Source organism: Stegastes partitus, unplaced genomic scaffold (genome assembly GCF_000690725.1).
Source record: "Stegastes partitus isolate 25-593 unplaced genomic scaffold, Stegastes_partitus-1.0.2 Scaffold723, whole genome shotgun sequence".
NCBI lineage: Eukaryota > Metazoa > Chordata > Actinopteri > Pomacentridae > Stegastes > Stegastes partitus.
Window position 1 is genome coordinate 137,557 of NW_007578454.1, and position 21,287 is coordinate 158,843.

At 43.8% G+C, this 21,287-nt stretch overlaps 1 protein-coding gene and 1 long non-coding RNA gene across 2 annotated transcripts; one reads left to right on the forward strand and one right to left on the reverse strand.

Annotated features, from left to right (window-relative positions):
* Positions 1-1,411: 1,411 nt before the first annotated feature.
* Positions 1,412-14,358, forward strand: LOC103364153 (uncharacterized). The gene is made up of 3 exons (XR_520532.1): positions 1,412-1,499; positions 13,505-13,687; positions 14,045-14,358. It is a non-coding gene; the product is annotated as an uncharacterized LOC103364153 (long non-coding RNA).
* A 2,551-nt stretch (positions 14,359-16,909) lies between these two features.
* mafba (MAF bZIP transcription factor Ba) lies at positions 16,910-21,008 on the reverse strand. Its single transcript, XM_008291180.1, has one exon. It carries the CDS (start codon positions 20,507-20,509, stop codon positions 19,283-19,285), a length of 1,227 nt encoding a protein of 408 aa, XP_008289402.1. The 5' UTR covers positions 20,510-21,008; the 3' UTR covers positions 16,910-19,282.
* Positions 21,009-21,287: the final 279 nt, after the last annotated feature.

Sequence of the window (21,287 nt, forward strand, 5' to 3'; positions counted from 1 at the left end):
CATCCATGACCTTTTTCTTTGCTACTGTCTGTTTGTCTCCTACTGCTCATTCTGCTGGTCTCATTCTCCTATAATTTGCTTTGTTGTCTCATTTATTTTCATCTCCTGCTCCTGGTTTCCCCCTTTTTTTTTTCTTTCTTTTTTTTTTTTTGCCATTTCCTATGAGAACAGGAAAGCCCCTTCAGACAAACAGCCACGGTCTGTCCATCCAATACTCTCTCTCTCTCTTTTCTTGGTTCAGCAGGCTATGTAAACACATTGGGCGGACTACAGCTGGCGTGGAAGGAGAGCAGTGGGACATAGTGTGTGTCTGTGAGTGCGTAGGTGTGTACATATTTACGTGAGCGCATGCAGGCATATGTGTGGTAGAATTCGGAGTGACGAGACATTGACCAAAGTGTATTTGGAGTGGGGGTGTTAAAGGCATGAGATACCAAGGGACCTGGACGCTGGCGCGGAGGCTCACAAAGTCTGGAGCTTGTGGGGGTATTGAATGGCTCATTAAGTTGGTTTGTGTGTGTGTGTGCGCGCGTTCATACAGCTGTGGACGACACACAGTCCTGCACAGGAAATCAGGAGTTGGCCTGAGACCTACCCAATCAAAGAATGCGTTAAATCAAAGTTGCGCTGTTGACCACTGCTGCGTATTTTTAGCATAATGCATTGGATTTTTATGTATGTGTGTCCGCCTGCATGCCTGTACTGTGCAGTCCCACAAATTTTGTGTTTGCAGAAGGAAATACCTTGACAGGTTTCTGGAACACCCGCCTGGGTACCCCCTCTCCATCTCCCACTTTCCTCCCACTCTTTTTCTCCATCTCGTTTCTTCCTTTGGTGTCGTTTTTAGTGTTATTTTACACTCACGCCCTTCCTCTGGCTTAGAGCAACACTCTCCCTCCCCATTACTAGTGTTGTGTAACTGCCATTTGGTGATCAGAAAACTTAACATTTGGAAGATGAAGTGAGAAATGATTGTAAATCTCATTCTGGGATGCCTTTTGATGCTATTATGTCACTGGTTATGTCACGATCACGCCCCAAAACAAATAAAAATGTCCTAATTGTTTTCCCAAAGGTATACCTGTGGAGAGCTTTGTCATCATTAGGGCTCATGTTCATTTTTAAAAGGCACAACATGATAAATTTAATTTTGGCTCCACGTATTAATAAAACATGTCCTTACTGGTTGCACACTCATTCTTCTACCCACACCCTTTTTTCTCACTTCCCTCACTTTCCCTCCTACCTCTATTCTTCCTTTTCTTTCACACAATCAGCGTTGTTGACAGTTTAATAGCAGAGAGAAATGCTCTCACATTTTTCAGCGACAGATGTGTCAATGTCCCATAATGATGAAAGGTGACATTCCGCAGAACTAACAGACAAGAGGCAGGAAGCGCTGCTCAAAGGCCAAAGGGAAGAGGAAGTAACCGAGGATGAGCCGAACAAGTCACTTACGGTTTCTTGTTAGGAGATGCTGGAATTCGTCAGAAGATGTGGTGAGAGAGAAAATGCAGAAAGGAAAATGAAAGAAAAAAAAAAAGCTGATTAAAATTGTGGGCAAGATGAAGGTGAGCAGTGTGTGTTGACAAGCAGCATAACAGGCGGGAAGAGAGAGAAAGGAGCTGAGAGTGAGTCCATAACTAGTTTTGTGCTGAAAGGTCAAAGTCAGGCCTCGGATTTGAAATTGAAATGAAGTGTTGGTTTGGCACCGTTCCCACATCAGTACTCTATGGAAAGAGAGTGTTTCTGTGTGTGTGAGCACATCTGTGTGTGTGTGTTCATAACACTTGGTGTGTACTCATTTTCCCACCATTTCCCACAGTTTTACATATTGTGTGTTTGGATCTCTAATAAAAGAGCAAAAACTGTGAATTTCTATATTTCAACACCGTCCTAATCAAAGTGTAGGACAGTGTTTCTTTTGCTATCATGGGATTCAGTATTAATATTCCGCTGTCGCACCATCGCCTCCACATAATGGATGTGTTAAGACAACTGTGTGTTCTTACATGGCCTCCCATTCATTTCTGCGAGTGCTGCTCAGGGGCTGCACACTCTGAAAACATTGTTCAGGCTTCTGCATTTTAGAGCCTTCACGTTACACGAGTCCTTCTCTCAGCGTGCAGATTGTCTATACCCCAAACATTAATGGCCGAAAATAATACACGAATACAGATGCTTTCTCATTTTTATTGAACCTAATGGCTTACATTATCCAGCAGTAATACAGAGAAGCATTTCTTTGGTTCTGTGATGCTCAGACTGTGCTCATGGTTTTTGTAGGTACTGATGTGAAGTTTAGGTAATACTTTTGCTCTTTTTCATTGCTGTACTTTGCACCTTTCACCCTTTTTTGTGTGATTTATTTAGATTTTTTTAAATTTCATGATAGCATATATGGAAAAGTTTTTTGGGGACCAACACTATGCCAAAATGCCTGCACAACACAGAGCTGTTCTGGGGCACTTTTTGGCCAAAAGTAGCAGTTTTATCATTAATGGTTAAAGCAAGCAATGAATATACAGAATTCATCAAAGGTGGACGAATGAAATGTGCTCTAAGAGGCAGTTTGAGCTTTTGTTTTGACGAGTTTTGCCACTTTTTCTTATTTCATACCCAGATTTAGGGTTACCATTGTAATAAGTGTGAATGCAAATTGACTACAGCTGCTGTTCTCCAACATACAAAGCTTCCAGTTCCATCTGTCAAGCCCACTTGTACAGAGTATTTGATACTGAAAAGACAGCAGTAAAGTAAATGGAACCTTTTGTTCAAGCCCAACCTGTTACATCTGAATGGTGTGTGAGATTTGGATGCAGCTTTTCAAGCATCACATCCAAGGCTGTCCTAATTGGTAAGCACACTAAAAGTAAAAAGACCCTCCATCTTTCTGTCAATGCAAATGAATTCATTCAGACTTATTCTTGTTGGAAGTGGTGTGAAAATGTTACTGGGTCGGATTTATGTGTTGACTTTTACAGAGCAGGATGCTTTCCTCAGACATGATACCAACCGGTTAAATTACCATTTGATTCATGTAAAGGGGTGCAATGTTGGAACAGCGGCTAAGCAGGAAGTAACGAGGTTTCCCTCAAGAAATGAGTGAAGTTTGGGAGGTGATATAAGCTTTTAACAGTGCTAGCAGTATTTTGTAAAAATGTAAATGGTTTGATTTCTCCTTACTTCAGAATTAGTAGTATTTAATTAAGGTGAGGAAAAGAGGCCATCTTTGCTATAATTTCCAAACCCTAAAAATTGTGTGTGAATTACTTTTTTTTTTTTCAAACATCCTCGAAAGTTTGGACTGTTTAAATGCACTTTAAATTAGTGTTTATATCTCCCAATACATTACTGTGTGCTCTTATGATCAGAAAGCAGTCAAAATGTTCCTCTTGTTGATGCTGTGTTCATCCTGCAAATAGGGACCAACACTGTATAGCAGGATTAGGATATTTCCATAAAATGATCATTTCCATCTTCTAATTGGATTTTTACTTAAGAATTCTTCACTTAGAAATAGCATTTCTCTGTTCTTTGAGTTTTTTTCTTCTTTTTTTTTAGTGGGCCTCCCCAGCTTGCCTTTATATTCCAGTCAGTGACTGATAGTGCTACTGACAGCTCTGTAACTGACCGAGAACGATGACTTGGGGGCTGTTGAGGAGTAGATGGGTAGCAAAACAGGGTGAAATAGGGAAGCGGGTGAATGGCTGCCTGCCAGAGCAGAGTGCCAGGTGCAGAATATAGGTTGGCGTGGTGTCCTTCTTCAGCTCCCCTGTGGACAGAACCAGCCCTTACAGAACATCCACCATCCCTCTGCTGCTGCAAGGCCACTTCCCCCCCCCCCTCCATTCACCTCAGCTGTTTTTGAATCTTGCCCTCAATTGCTCCCTGTTTCTGTCCCAGTAGAAAACAACTCTTCGCCAAACAGAAGAAGGCGGTTGTGTCAATTAAATGGTATGCGCTGCACGCCGCAAATCACACACACATGTTCTGCGCTCCAACGCTAACCCATCTCTCGCTGTCTCTTCTCTCGTTCTCCCTATATGTTGGACGGAGCCACCGAGTTTTATGGCTCGTGTGTGTTGTGACAGTGTGAAAGGCACAGGAAGGAAAGGCCGTGCTTCCTCTGATGCTCCTGCTGCTGTGGACCAGAGGAGATAAGAACACACACACATGGATGCACACCCAGCCATGAACAAACAATCACAACACAGATCCATGCTGCCTGCACTAACACCCCCCTCCCTCTCCACCTCCCCTGCAGATCAGCATCCATGTGGTTTGGCCTCATAATCAACTCCCTGCGCCGCCCCACCTCCACCTCCATCTCACACATTTTGGTTTGTGCTCGCCGCTCCAACTCAGAGTGTTTGAATTGGCAGAGCTAGTTGAGCACTGGAAGCTCTTGGTTTCTAATGGGCAAATAATCATTGTATTGAACTATTCGGGTTAGTGAGACAAAGCGATTGTCCTGGCAACTTTAGCGGTTGTAGATACAGAACAGAGTCCTCTCAATGGTTCATTAATGTGTGTGTGTGTGGATGAAAGGCACTTCCTTCAGAAATAAGTAAAGAACTTCCTGGAAAGTGTGTATGCTGTGCTTTCCAGGGTGAGACTGATGCTGAGAGTGTGTCTCTGTTATTTTCTGTGCGTGAGAGTGTGTGTGTCCGCTGACGTAAGCCCCTCTATCTGATGATGCCCTTCTAATCCCCACAGTGATGTGTCATGAATATGGAGTTTAAGACTCAAATCCCCAGGGATACACAGGCTATAGATAGCTTGCACCTTCCTCTCAAACACACACACATACAAAAGACACACACCTTAAGCGGCAGTCTCACTCTGGCGCACATACACATTGTACACACCGCTCCTGACCCCTGTGACGTTGAAGGGGCAGGACAGGAAAAAGCCAGTAAAAGGTGATTAAAATGAAAGTAACAGAGTCAGAAGAATTTCAATGGATGGAGGGAATAACTGAGAAATGCAGAAAGTGAAGGATGTGGAGCTGCTGATCGGTTGTTTAATTTTAAATACATCTGTGGTTTGTAGAGAGTTGGGCCTTATATGTGTAGCTTTTGCCACCGTTTATATTGGGAATAATAACATTGTAATCACCATTTTCGTTCTTATGAAGTCAAACCATTTTTTGATCACTTTTTCTAATGGCAATAACCTCTCACTGTATTACAGTCGCTTATTATCTCACGATATAGTACGTTTCATTAGCAGTGGAAAGCTATTTCTGCACATGCGCAAAGTTTCACAACACAATTCATGTATGTAATTCACCATACTTTTATCTAATTGATATCAGCTTTGGGTGGCTGTTCTTGAGAGCCATGGGAAACACTGTATATTTGTCATTGCAGTCAGCACTAATCACAATCATCTACAAAACCGCCATTTACAGCAGTTTTTGACAACTGACAGATATCAGTATGTTAAGTAATGGAACAAAAATGGAGCAGCCACAGAAGAGCTGCAGGCCACATGGCTCCAAAGCGTCAGAAAAATATTCAGCTTCGCTGTTCCCTGCACATTGTTTTTGCACCGCATGCAGCATGAAATCAGATTGCAATTGCTGTTATTACTGACCAAAGTCTTTATTTATACAAAGTGAGCTTCTACCAGTGGCCAGTAAGAGCAGTGAGAGTGAACAAGAGCAGTAACACTGGCCAGACAACGTAAGAGTGGGTTAAGACGTGCTATGAAGCTTTGTAAATCTGATCGAAGCTGCAGCATTGCAAAGTGCTAAAATGTGGTAATGCAGCTACACGAAATGCACAGGAAGTCCAATGAGGCAAAAAGCATGCAGAGTAAGATGATCATACTGGACAGTGAAATGATTACCCAAACTGTCCATTGTAAGCATCCATCACAGTTTACAGACCAGCTTCAACTTTATATTTATCAGAATTAAAATCGACTTTACTGGCCAAGTGCATTGACATGTACAAGGAATTGTTCTCACAAACTCTCTACATACTCACACACAACACAGTGCACAAACAAATGTACATAATAATGCAAATCCAGACTTACTACTAAACAAACATAAGCAACAAAGCGGTTTGGTTCCTCTCTTATCATGTGATTTGTCTGTGTTTTTTTGTTCCACAGCGGTCTTTGTTGTCATGATGTTGTCTCGTTCCCAGAACCCAGTAATGGCTTTCCTGTGTTATTATAACTGATTCAAATGATGGCCACAACAGCAAAAATACAGTCCAAATTGCAATAACCTCAAATGGAGCAGTATAAAAAAAAGCACTGCATGATACCACGGCGTCATGTGATCGGGCTTAAGTTGCAATTAAGCCATTTATGTCACGAATAGCTGAAATAATCAGCTTGTGTAAATTTGCTTGTGTGTGCACAACCCTGTGGTATGTTTTGTTATTTAGGCTAAGATGTACTGGAAGCTCTTTATATTTTATTGAAAGCAATAATCTGGAAGTGTGTTTCCTCAGGTTATTGTGGCCTAGAACACACACAGACACGTACTGCAGGTGATAAAAGACATAATGTAAGGATAATCACACTCACTGCCTTCCCCTGCACACTTACTCACACAATCACACACACACACACACACACACACACACACACACAAATGTATCCCACCACACCCCAAAAGCTTGCCAACCCATATGGCTTGGGGATAATAAACCGAACAGCCAGCAACACGTCTCCTGCACTCCCGAGCCAGGCAAGCCAAAGGAATGCACATCCCTTCAGTTCACTCCCTCTCTTTATCTGCCTCTCTCTTTTTTTTTTTCCTCTCCTTTTTTCTTCTTCCTCTGTCTGTTTGTCATTCTCCGTCTTTTCCTGCTCGACTCTGAGGCATTGAGTGAAGGACCCTCTGTTAAAGTGAAGAGAGTATGTTGGCATCCCGGTGTGTGTTTGTGTGTGTGTCGTGTGCCAAAGAAACCAGTCTGACGAGTCTGTGAAGAGCTTGCCCTTGGGATGGAGGGAAGAGGGGAAGTAGGATGGAAAAAGGGAGGGAGTGTGAGGATGAAATGAAAAGGAAAATAAATAGTTATGTGAGAGAGAGAGAGAAGGGGAAAAAGAGAGATATTTGGGGAGGAGAGAGCGTTGCATTTACTTTATAAAAGATTTTAGCAACATCTCCTTCTTAATGTCTTTCTCCAAGATGCCATATGTGACCAAACACACGTCCCTTGTTTCTTCCTTTGCCCCCACACCCACCCTTACCCCTGGCCTGCTCTTCCCAGTTCTCCCACCTCGCCGTCTCTCCGTGGTGCAGTGGGACAGCCAGCAAGGCCTGCGGCAGGAGTGCTAAGCCCGGGCCTGGATTTGGAGCACGGCTGCTCTCGGTTGAGCGGGATCCAGGCCCCCTGAGGGCTGAGGGGTGGGAGCGGAGGGTGGAGGGTGGGAGCCGAGGGGGAGGGAGGCAGGGCGGGGAGGGAGGAGAGCCGAGGCAGCAAGCAGTACAGTTCTGGATCACCTTCAAAGAGCTCCAATCCCAGTGGAGAGACTGGATTCCTCTGCGGAGAGAGGGAGAGAAAAGGGGGAGGGTATGGAGAGAGAGAGAGAGAGAGCGAGCGAGAGAAAGACATGGGAGACAAGAGACAAGGGGAAAGTGTGAAAAGAGAAAGGAAAGAAGTGGTTTGGGTAGTAACTTCTTTCCCACTCTTTCGCTGTCTTTCTCCCTCCCTCTTACGCTCTCTGCGGCGTGCATGCACTTGCCCTTCATACAGAAGGCCATACTGAGATGATCTATCTGTGTGCTGGAGCAGGGAGACATGGGAAATCTGGCCCGCACAAAGGCGTCGTTGTGCCCCTCCGGAGCTTCCTTTAGGGGCCGTCATGTGTGTATGTATGCTTGAGTTTGTGTGTGACAAGGATGAGTAGGAGTTTACCTTCTCAGACCCCCCCCACACCCTCCAGAAGCTTCTCCTAATGCAGACATGCACACACACTCCCAGATGTGCCTCCAAAAATCCAAGGACATTGCAGATTGCCACCTAGGCATCTCATTCTTGTTCATGTAGCAGATGACTTTCAAGCTCTGAACCTATAAGCCTCTTATACAACGCCAAAAAAAAAGTGTGACAATTTAGGAAACCTCAGATTTGTTCCAATGGAGTTGTGCATGTTCACTTTTTGCGAATTTGGGGGCAAATAGTACACTTTATAGTTTGTGCAGGAGTGTGTGTTTCTGTGTGTGCATCAGTGACAGACCTTCATCCTGAGTCTGGGTCAGCAGTTTGTTTAGCATCAATTAGAGGCTCTGTGTTCCTCAACGCAAGCGTGAAGGGAGAATTAACGTGCAGTGGCACATTCCCATCAGCGTATTATTACACACAGCACCTCAGCTGGAACAGTGCAAGGCTGTGTTTGTGCATGTGCATATCTTCTGTGTGTCTATGTGTGTGCACGCACATATATGTGCATGCATTCTTAGGTAAATGATTCAAATTCAGAAAGTGCGTTACTTTTCCATTTTTTCTTCTCTCCCACTCTGTCTTCTTCTTCTCCTTGCTTTGCTCTCCCCTCCTCTTTCAAGGACTTTGGTCTGACCACAGCCATTTCCCTTAGCCTTTGCTTTGCCTAGCAACACACAGCACATAGTTTCCATAGAACATGCATTTAATGGGAGAGAAGATATATAGATACTGCAGAAAGTCTCTTGTAAAGACAACTAGGTCTAAAGATTTCCTGCTCTGCTCACAGACTAAGTTTGAAAAACACATGTTCAGTGGCTTTAGTGCTGACTTTTCTCTTAAAGGCATGTAGCAGAGGAGGATACATGGAATGGAGGCTGGAATGAAACTAATATCATCTTGAAAACTGCAATACAGACAGGACGAGTATGGTTGTAATCAAAGAAACATCAGTGCAATTACTTTGTAAGACTAGTGAGTATTATCAATGTTTTAGTCCAGCATTTTAACAACAAATTATGATTTTTGAACAGAATGAACCATAGCTGTCATATTTTAAGCCCACCATTTTTCTGAAAACGACCAAGCACGATTTTAAATATAATGAATGCACTGGCTTCAAACTTTTAATGTAGTCTGACCAGTCCTGATTCAGACTATATCCTTCCTGTGAGAAAGTTGCAAAAAAAACACATTCACAGTGTTCTCAAGTACAGATTTCCCTGACAGCTGTAGGACTGAAAAGTTCTGCCTTACCCGTTTTTTTTTCTTTTTTTTCTTTTTTTAAGTTCTCTGTATTTGTCTAATATAGTCAAACTTAGCAGGTGAGCAAGTTGCAACCTGTTGACTGCCGTCGGCTCTGGTGTGTGTTTGATAAAGCATGGACAAGAATATATCGGTGTGTGCTGAATTAACTCTATCACTGCAGTTTGAGTACTGAGACCTATATTTAATATTACCATTGCTTTTTTTTAACAGTAGTATTTACATTTTACTTCGTGGCCTGACATCAGGCCTCAATTTAGCCCAAATACCTTTAAGTTCTGTTGGCTTTGGGCCACACTGCAGGCCTGTATGTTAGTCACAATTCTGTCCAAAAACAAAGTCAGTATTATTTTTCCTGCAATTATTTGAGACATCAACACACCCTGATATTATATTAGAAGGACTGTTTCTTTTGGAAACTGCTTCCAAAAAAGATATGCTTCATTCATGATCATTCATCATTATTATGTTGGAAGTGATTAGAACATGCCTAACCCTCTTAGGGATTATTGAATTGACTCTGTGCCAGGAAATGTACCACTCATGGGCACAGTCTTGCCAGAATCCTTTACTTAGGCCCTATTCATGTTGCTTTTTTTTTCCTTACTTTGATTGCATCCTCGGCATAAATGTGGAATATAGTTTCATTGCTTACGTGTCCTTTTTCGTCTTGTTTGATGGGGGATGGGGTGCCAGTGGGCCTCTGCCAGGAGAAAGGTTTCCTGGCTTTGCCAAGGTATGCCCTCCTCCCTCTCTCTCATGTGGAGCGAGGCTCTATACTTGCTTGTAAATAGTGAGATAAGTGTGGTTTACCCGTAGCTGGGGTGTAAGGTGCACTCAGCACCGCCCTGACATGTCTGTGCCAAAGCCCAACAGGGGTGTAATTACCTGAGACTGGGTCAGCACTTTATCCGGGGTAAAAATACCTGCCTACTTATAGAAGGGGAATAGCGAGGGCAGCTCCATGCAAAGGGAAGCCTGTCTTCACGCATCCAGCCAAATGCTTCTCTATGTTGGGTAATGCTCCTGTAGTTTTCTCACCGTAGAGCACCGCATAACGTTCTGTCATAGGGACTCCCTGACAAAACCTTTCCATCTTCTCCTTCTGCTTTTCATGGCTGCGACGGACTGACCTACAAAACGCCGGGACACACGTCCAATGTTCCACTCTCTACCTCGAACTACGGCCGACTCTCAGCTCAGTACCTTTCCACACTCCCCGTATTCCCCTACTCCACCCCTTTCGCACCACATCTGTCTCTCTGCCCTGCGAGTCAAGGACGGAGAGGGCCAAGCAGACATGCAGAGGACAGCTCTGCACCAATCAGGAGACGGAGAGAACTTGTGTCAATTAAATGGTATGTGCTTATGCCGCAAATCACAGACACATGTTCCCTTCTCCCCTCCCACCCTGTGGCTGTTGCCTCTCTTCTCCACCACCTAATGCAGCGTAATCATCCTCATTACTGAATGAGACCCTACTGTACACACAAACTCCCCCCCCCCACTTTACACATGTGTATAAAGAGCATCCACATGCAGAACAGTATAGTTTATGCAATACACAACCAACTGCGCCTCTAACACACTGTCAACAGAGTAGCTCTCAGTGCCACAACACTGTAAAGCCTCTAATGCCACAGTAATACTATTGTAGTGTGTATTATCAACAGGACAGTGAGCACTGAATTAGGCTGGCAGCTGGGGAGGGGAGAAACCCCTCATTAGCTCCCTTCAATGTATCTACTTCCCCTAATCACTTACAATAACATAATCTCTTTAAAAGTGCTGCAGCTTAAGTCCAATCTGCCTAAAACCTGACACGTGATTGAGGTCAATCCCCCAGTAAACCCCAAACTGTGGGGTCCCATGAAGTCCCACCCACCTAAGCTACAGTACATTATAAGCAGGTATTGTATTTATGCTTTGCACTGTGCACAGTATTACACCGCTATGAGGCTCAAACTGAAAGCTATGTTTCCCTTTTCCTGATCCAGACTCCCTCCGCTGCTAACTTCATGCTCTCAGGCCGACAGAGCCTGGCCCGCCGCCTGCGTGTGCCTCTGATCCCAGTGCAGTTTGTATCCTTTTCACAGCCTCTGTTCTATCTAACCCCAAGTTGTGGAGCGCCATTCTGCTCTTTTTATTTTTTGATGTTTTTCCATAGTGTCTCTTGCCTGCAAACCACTTACAGATGTTGGCAGCGGGGAACATTGTGGCAACTCCAAACGAGGAAATCTAAATAGAGATCAGGCTGTAAAATAAAAAAGAAGGCCTGGAGAAGGAGAAAACAAGGGGAAAGCAAGCGAGCAAATGCGAGAATGGGGTGAATGGGTGAGAGAGAAAGAACAAAGCAGTGAGTGGGCATTAGTATAGAATTAGTAGAGACAGAAAGAAAAATACTTACTGGCTTTCTGGAGCAGCGACGACAGCTTTTTTGGATTTGTCGGTGGAACTTTAATTCAAACCCTTTTCGCCACCGAATTGCATCTTCTGATTTGTTTCCCAAACAGCGGACAAATATAGGCAGTCTGGAGCGAAGTTCTTGGGGAGGAAGATAAAGTTAGAATGAAGTTATAACTGGCCAAAAAGGCACCCACTGTAACAGAAAACATACATTTACAGCAAACTACTGCAGCTTTTCAATAGCTGATAATGAACCCCCTTAAAATTCTATACGGTCCAAAACCACAACTTCATATTCGCCTTTCCAGTTACAGCTCCCTTGGCAGATTTTTTATATTAAATAGCAGGCTATAGCATATAGGAATAACACCTGCCAGCTGGATTTTACCAGTGGCTACTGGAAAACAATTTCTCTGGCCCGAAAAGAGGCTTGGTCTGAGCTGCGGTGGTAGTTCCATGTTACCTCCCTCCACCTGTTTTACAGGAAGTAGCCTTGTCCCGGTGGATCAGAGAGGAAATGTGTTGAAATGCCACATCCTGCTCCGAGCTTAGAGTCACAGTTCAGTACAGCTAATGCTTATTATGTCCAGACACCTCCTAGAGAGAAAAAGAGCACAGATAGAGAGCGAGAGAGAGAAGTGTGTTTGCAGTCATGCCACTCCCTGCACAGTGATTGTAAAGATGAGTGACCTGTCTCTCCCATCTCTCCCATCTCTCCCCTCTCTCCCCCCCACTTCTTCCTCTCTCCCCCTGCACTTTATTTATTAATGGATCCATTCAATTATTTACCTCACATCTTAGGGCGACAACAGGCCACAGCACAATACACCGGGTGGAGATGATACAGTACACATGCAGAGCGCACAGACAGTGCTCATGCAAGGCAGCCCAGGTACTCAGTGGAGTTAACTGACTGACAGTTTGTATGCATTTAGTGAACCAGTTAACAGAAAATTATTCTGACAGTCAATCTAACCAAGATAAAGAGCTTTGGAATTTGTTCATTTGATCCTGCTTTTGATTAATGGCTTATTGTATTGATTGTTAGAGAGAGTGTGGTTCCCATCGGTTTCCCAGGATTCAGGGCAACATATTTAAATTGATTATTTGGTCCGATCATTGGTCGGACACTCATAAATTATTAATATTTCACAAATTAAATACATGTTATTAAAATATTATAAGAGTTATGAATGGAAGAAGAAAATGTTTTGCATTTTGGAGTGATTGTTTCACCACTGAAAGGATGTTATCCAAGCTTTGCACTCCTACGTTGATTTTGCATTATTTTAGTTCTTGATTCCTTTAAGCCCATCGGTCAGACATCCCACAGCTGGTGGAAAATAGCGAAATACATTTACTCAAAAACTGTACTCATGTAAAAATTGAAGGTACTTATACTTGAGTATTTCCTTTTCATCCCAATTTACACTGTTTTCTGAGTTATTTTACAAATAAGATTTGGAAACATAATGAGTTTTATAAAATAATTCAAACTGTGTTCGTCTTGGGCAGCTACAACAGAAAAAAAGCTATTCACACCATATAAATAACACATTATAGACAAAAAAAACTATAGTATATTTAGCATAACACTTACATGAACTGTTTTGCTGCATTGTGAAGACATTATGTACTTCAATGCATTTTGTAAGTGATAATGTGCGTAACATTTCCAAAGCAGGACTTTGTGGTATTAATACTTATCCTTAAACAAAGGGTCTGAATATCTCCTCCACCAGTGATTTTCAGTGAAAGCTAGCAAAGACGACTTCCTTTCAACGTGCTAGCGCTGACATGTGGTCTGTACACCTTTAAAAGTTACTACAGCATCCTGTTTGCAGCAGAGGTTGACGGTTCAAACGTATCATTGACCGCTCAGTGTCTGCTCTTATCTTCTCCCTCTGGCCTTATCCCCGCAGTGGCCAGACATGGATCAATCCCACCCGGAATTGGGTTTCACATCCCGGAAGCAGAGATGTACACATGGGTCACTTTCATCGACTCACTGCGGCCATGGCCATAGGTATCCATCATACAGACCATTGACTGCTTGTGACCATGAAGGTACAAATTCATCACAAAGAGAGGCTGCGGTGGATGAGGTCAGTGGAAAGAAGTGGCTATTTCTCGTCTGCAACCATGTGGAAATGGAGCCTTTTGAGATATTATCACTTATGTTGATGTAATTACAGCTTAGCATGAAGTACAGTTAGAACAAAGTTTTCACTGCAGAGTTACTGTAAAATTGCATTTTCAGACAGTGTGGCTTTCGTATGTGTGATTTTGTTTGTGTGTCTGAGTGTACGGCGACAGGACGAGGTCACACGGTGTAAGGAAATCTATAATAATGTCAACCTGCGCTTATCTGTGCACTGTTTGTCGCAGGAGTGATGTCATTATTTGTCTGTTATCATTTAAGAATGTGCATCTGTATGTGTTTTATTTGTATTTGTGTCTAGGGGGTGTAACAGGCCGAAAGATGAATAACAGATGCTGCGATGCTGTCGCGATCTGAACTCCAGACTTGGCCGACTCGCTTGAAGACTGAGGGAGAGAAGATGAAGGGAAAAAGGATGGCGAGCGAGATGAGGAGAAGGAGACGGTGTAGTCTGATTGCCGCTGACTCGCGTCCAGCACGCTGAAAATTGTGAGCCGGTTTGATACACAAACACACCTATGAGATGTGGTGAATGCTTGGAAAACGCAGGCAAACATTTTCTGGGAGAGTCTGACAACGCTCAACAATATCAAGTAAAGCACAAAATAGACAAACTTATTGGAACAACATGTTTTTTTTTTTCATCCCCTATTCTCATTGTGTTTGTATTGGAAGGTGAACACTAACACATACACACTCTGAAAAACCCTCTCAGTAACTGGTTAGTGCTCTCATGTGAGTGTATGTGTGTGTCCCTTGAGGAAAGCCTGCTTTAATTCCCCAGGAAATCATTGTGATTTAGAGTAGCAGCGAAGTCGCTTCCAATGAAAGTCAATGGACTGCTGGTGTGGGAGCTGGCTGGACTGCTTGCACATGTGTGTGTGTGTGTGTGTGTGTGAGAGCAATTTATCTAAATGGAGTTTTATCAAACTGTAATTAAATCAGCACGATAACACATACAGAGCTCAAACCATGCTGATGGTAATTAAAATAACCACATATGGTTCTGTCAGTGTCGGAGCAGCTACAGTAAAATTAGTACAAAAAAAAAAAAATCACCTCACTTTCTTCTTCCAAATTATGCAAGATGCAAATGAGTTCATGGTGTTTCCAAGTCTGATTGTATAGAGGAGGCGGAAAACGTGCACGTGCTCTTCAGAGGCTTTGAAATGCCTGCAGCAGGGTTGAAACTAGCCGCCTGACGAGTTTATAAAAGCTGTTGTAGCTGACCGGAGCTTAAATATGTTGTGGGGTCCAGGCGATGAACAAAAAGCAGGCCAGGTTCGAGGGCTGCTGTCCCAGAGCTCCTCCACGGCTGCTGATACAAGGAGCTGAAGGTGGAGGCTGGCAGAGCTGGCTGAATGCAGATAGGATCTCTGTGGGGGGGCGTGAACGTGTGATTGGAGACTAAAATCATTACAGTACGCCTGGTCACTGTGTCCTTGGCTCTTCCGCTGAGCTGAGGCTGATGCTTTCTTATACTTTCACCCTCTGCCTTTTTCTACCCTACTTTTTTTTTTCTAATACCCTTTCCTTTAGCCGATTTTTCACTACACTTTCCTCCGTGAAGCATGGCGGGCTCTTAATAAAAACACACTTCACAAAAGGATTTCTTTTTAAAAAACTGTTTCTGTAGGTGACAAAAAGTTGTGTTCAGGATGTCACCTCTGCAGCATGGTTCATACATGCACATATAATTCAGTGCAACAAATGAGTGCATCACTTTGCTCAGTTCTTGTGACATAAATCAGATTATCACAACATTATTGGGATTACATTTTTGTTTTTCTTCAAATCGTCTGATTGCATTCCAGGAGGCCTCATTGTGTTGATATTTCTCCTGATCACCTTCAGGCTCTTTCCCTTTCTGTGCCTGAGTGTTAACATGAGTTCTGAAGTCACCACTGCACATAACACACACACATGTGCTGGTGTCCTCCCGTTTGCAGCCACTTCAATGTAAAATCTGAAGAAGCAGGAGGAGACCGGATAACCCTAAACACTTGTTCTTGTTATTTTGGGTTATTATCACATATAGGGCCTCTTTCTCCTGGTTCACCTCAGCTGCACTCATGCCCCGAGGCTGCAGTAGCTGTCCAGAGAGAGAGAAAGGGGGGAGAGAGAGGGAGAGAGGGAGAATGTAAACTAGACTCGCCTTTCCTTTGGTCTCATTGGTTGATTCCCTGCCTAGCGGTTTTGTCCTTGAGAATGTGCAGACACGGGGCAGATAATGTTCTGACACCAGAAACTCTAGACCAGGACCAGATCAACACTTACTCCCATACCTCTCTGCTTCTATTGTCATACTACCGGGACATGCAGATTGAAGAAGCGTCTGTTGATTTCTTTTGCGCATGGTTTTATTTCTTAAGGAGGCAACTTTGTATGTTTTGAAGCAAATCGGTAAAACGCCCCAACTTGTGCGAATATGAATAGTCAGATGTAACAACAGCTTGTACGATATTACAAGTGGCAATAAGAAATTCCATAAAAAAAATATCACACCCGCAGGCGCGCACAAGCGATTATTAGGAAGCTGAGGTCTGGCTGAGCGCGTGAGGCGACAGGGTCAGACTTTTTCTTTTTCTTTATAAGACTCAAATTGTAGAACCACCACCCCCTTTTTTGTTTAGCCTTTAAGTGTATTCAAAGCCATGCACACCGAAAACTGTAAATTATTTTACCACTTAATGTAAATCTGAGGTTTTCATCTCTTCTCCGGTGTGTTGCAAGGTCAAAGATCTCCTTTTACCGCGCGCTCTTGTGACGGCGGGGTTTCTGCAGAAGTCAGCATGCCAGCAGAGCAGCATGTATAGGAATCTCCCTGCAGCGGCACATAAACTGCCAGACCCGGTGATCTAATCACTTCAGGCCAGTAGGCTTTAAGCCAAAGTTTCCACATCATCCTTAAGACTGAAAATAAAATAAAGGCCAAGGACGAATGAAATGCAAACAGTTTGGAGGTCGGTGCAGATTAGTACTTAAAAAGAGAAAATCATTTTCTGTCTGTCTGAGTGCAGAGGCTGCAATCAACAACCTTTTCTTTCTTTTGTTTTATTATTTTGGTGACTGTCATCATGTGTGGGAGTAATGTGCGGTTAATGTATGTGACAGAGTGATTTTCATCTCTCCTAAAACGGCAGCAAAAAAAGTCTTGAGAGGTATATTCTTGCCATTTCAATGACTTTAATAAGCAAAATAGGAAACAATTTCTTCCAAAAACAACCAAAAAAAAGACAAAACAGAAACCAGCCTGAATGGAACAGTTCAAATTTAAGTGTTACTATTATTTATATAAACAGGATTGAAAATTGATCCCCATCATCGCTAAGTACATGGAATTGGTGAAAACAAAACAACAACCCGCTGCTGCAGTTTCAGTTCGATTTCAACACAGTTGAATCAGTAACAAACCAAAAGATTGTTAAAATGCATGACTTTTCAACAACAGTTTCAATGCAAGCACCATGCTTAATCGATATGATCTGACCGTTTAATTTAAATCATTAAAATAAAAACTTTAACTATGCATCTGGCCAGCAGAACCAGAATCATCAAATAATAATAAAACAGACAAATAAAAAGTATTACATAACATAGACGTTTGTTTTCATTTTGAGAATTTGCACAACCTGAGTCCCCTTTTTTACTGACCGGCAGAAAAAAAATCAGGAAAACATAGAACATCAATAGTCAAACTTCTGTATTAAAACATTTGTGTTACCTAAATATCACCTCTACATAAAACCTCTGAGAAGAAAGTTGTTGCACTTTTTCTTTTACAAAATATAGGTTAGAGCGTTTCATTTTTAGGCCCAGTGAAAATATGCTACAGGTGGCCGCCAATCACAATGAGGGATATGTGGTTTTGTTTTTTAGTCTATAGTGCGTTTCGTGAAAGAGTTAATAGAAAAAGCAGACAACACTTTTTTTTGTGAATCTGTGGCATAAAAGCGACACTGAATTCAAATGAAAAAAAAAAACGTGTCTGTTCAACAGTATGTGGAATCCTCGCCTTGTTGGTGCGCAAAAGCCTTTTTTTTCTCTTTTGTGCAGTCTGGATCCAATAATATTGTGGCCACATGTTCATCTCCTCAGCTTTTACACAACATGCGTCCAAATGTTCCCCTAAAAACTTTGCACTCAGGCCTGTCTTGCAAAAAAAAAAATATTACAGTATAATATCATAGTATGTCTTCCTGGAGGGAGGTCTGCACAAAGTTCAAAATGAAAACTTGCAAATCATTATCCAAAAGTGCACTTGACACACAGTTTGTTGTGTTTTTAAATGCAACTGAAAAACAAATGCACTCCTCTTTCAATCAATACCCAACAAATGATAAAAAAAAATCACAACAAATAAATGAAATTTAAAAAAAACATACACACAACACAAAGAAAGAAGTTCAAACCAGCCTCCTCAATCTTGTTGTGCAGTTTTGCGGTTGCATAATATTTACAAGCCCAAAAAAAAAAAAAAAAAACCCACACCATATGATATACTGCACCGGCAGTCCTGCTGTTCTGTCCCCGCTGCATTTCTCTAAACCCCCCTCCCCTCAAAACTCAAAACAACAACAACAACAACAACAGAAAAGAAAAAAACAAACAAACTATGGAGAAGCGCAGATCAACAACATGCTCTTAATATACACGAAGAAGATGAAAGTACAAAATAGAAATTATTACCGTACATGTCCAGCATGCAGGATTAATATTTAATGCAGATTTTTTGTTTCAATATATATTCGAATATAACCAAGCAGGCAATAAATCAATGAGATGTTGCATAAAATGTCCCCCCTGTGACGGGTTTAGTAGACAGAAGTTTCAATTTGCATAAAGTGGAGTCCCGCTTTTTTTTTTTTCCTTCTTTTTTTTTTTTTTTTTTTTTAATTTTTTTTTTTTGGGAGATCTTCTCAGTTTGCGGGGGACCCCACTTGTCGAATGAGGGTCTGGTGTGTTGCAGGCTGCGAGGCCAGGCCTGCTTGTTGTTTCATAACCATGTCATCGTTTTTGGAGAACAAAATTACAAAGACAACTGCCTCGACGCCATCCCACACTACTTACAGATTATTCAAAAGCCTCAAAGGAGAGAGAGAGAAAAAGAAAAAAAAAAGAAAGTTCATCAGCCGATCCTCTTCTTTGAAGAAGAACCAAAAAAAAAAAAAAAAAAAAAAGTCTCTTCACTACAAGCAACTAATCTACAAAGATGCTGCGACTGGTCAGACACTCTACGTTGCTCTTTGTATCTCAGTTGACACGTGGATGGAGAGATGGTTATATATGAGAGTACTATCTGATGGATTATTCTTCTAATATGAATATAATTGTTACCGTTATTAGTATAATCAAACAGTATGGGAGGTGTGGATTATTATTTTTTTTTTTGTTCATCAGCAAAGTCAGTCGTTGGTGGAGAAAGGAAAGGTGGGGGGGATGGTGGAGGAGGAGGAGGTGGGGAGGTAAAGTTTGTTTGTTTGTGAGGGTGGTGGTGGTGAGGTTCGCGAGAGAAAAAAAAAACAAGGCTGCGACAAACTCACATGAAGAACTCTGGTGATGAAGGGTTGTCACTGGTCGAGCCAGCCTCGCGGAACCCGTTATTGGCCCCCGACCCCGTCAGTTTCTCGCACTTGAGTTTGTAGGCGTCCCGCTCCCTCGCCAGCCGGCTGATCTCCGCCTTCAGCTGCTCCACCTGGTTCATCAGCTGCGTCTTCTCGTTCTCCAGCACGTGCTTCTGCTGCACCCGCTTGAACCGGCAGGACTGCGCGTAGCCCCGGTTCTTCAGGGTCCTCCTCTTCTGCTTCAGGCGGATGACCTCGTCCTTGGTGAAGCCCCGCAGGTGTCTGTTGAGCTCCCTCACCGACATGGACACGAGCTGGTCGTCGGAGAAGCGGTCCTCCACGTTCAGTCCGCCCCCGGAGCCGTGGTGCGCCCCAGACTGGCTCAGGTGGCCGTGCGGATGGTGGTGGTGGTGGTGGCGGTGATGATGGAGCGGCTGGTGGGACTCTGGGGACACCGGGGACGGGCTGTCGGGGTCCTGGCTGTGATGGTGGTGATGCTGGCTGTGTGGGTGGCTGTGTCCGCCCGGGTGCCCGGACAGTTCCTCGGCGTGGTGCGGGATGCCCCCCGCGTACGGGTGGTGATGCTGCTGGCTGTGACCGTGGTGGCTGTGGTGGTGATGCGGGCCCCTGTAGCCCTCGAAGGCGCCTTGCTGCTGCAGCTGCTGTTGGACGTGCGGAGGCGGAGGGTGGCCGTGAGCCGTGGCTCCGATCAGGGCCTCCACCGCGTCCTCCGGGGTCAAGCTTAGCGTCTGCGGGTCTATCTGCTGGTGGTACCCGCTGTTCGGCATCCAGTACAGCTCCTCGAGGTGGTTTTTCTGCTCTGTGGGGCTGAAGCTGGGCGAGGAGGGCACCGAGCTGCAGGGCGTACTGATGGGGGTGGAGGACACGGAGCCCTGGGGTTGGAGACGGTTACACTGGCGCACTCCGTTGCGATCCAGCCCGGCCAGGCCTTCCTTCTTCACGTCAAACTTCATCAGGTCAAAATCGTTGACATATTCCAGAGCCAGAGGGCTGCTGGGTAGTTCCGGGCCCATGCTCATCTCTGCACTCATGTTGTTGTCGCGACTCTTTTGCAGATATGCAAAGGTGCTGGCGAGCGACGCAAAAACTGACTTATTAATCAGCGTCTCTTCTCTCCTCTCTTGTTTCATGCAATAGTTCTTTTGGCTCATCCACCGCTGTGCACTGACTTGCTGTAGCATGAAACACCGTGTGATTGGTTGAGAAAAAAAAAAAAAAGGAAAACGAAAAAAAGTTGAGGAGGAAAACTTTCAGACTAATGCTCTGCACACGGTTTGCGTCATATAGCCTACTTCTGCTGGGATAATCTGGCAGAGAGACCAGGCAGGAGGTAGAAAGCAGTGCGTCTCAGTGCAGAAGTTAAAAAAAAAAAAAAAAAAAAAGAAGAAAAAAAAAACTCTCAGTCCCTTCAGCAGATGTGTATTCACACACACATGAAAAGAAAACATAAATAATGACAGTAAAAGAAATACCACGTTTGTTCGCTGAGACGGGCACCAGTCCGCGTTGCAACTTCTTCTTGGTTTGTAAGTCCCTTTTTTTCTCCAGGAAAATAAAAGGAGCGAATAAGCGTTGAGTAAATAGGGCGTCTGATTTTCGCTGAGAAGCAGCTTTTCCAGCTCTGCACCGCAGAGATTTAAAGGCTAGCCTCTCTCACTCTCTCCACTCTCTGGTATCCAGCAGACTGCGCTTGGAGCCAGCCAGCGCTTTATCCTTATAGCGCACTGTGACGTCGCGCCGAAAGGCTGGATCGGTGGAGCGCAGCTCTCCAATGGGAGCAGGACTCTGCTCTGAAACAGAGGAAGAGAAGGAGGAGGAGAGCAGCGGAGAGGAGGGCGCACAATTCAGTCTTGACAGCTACAGACAGTCAGCTGACCGACTTCCCTAAAAGCAGAAGGTGGGAGCAAAGTGGAGGAGAGAGAAATGCCTTCACTTCGCAGACGCTGTCCGCGGCTCCGC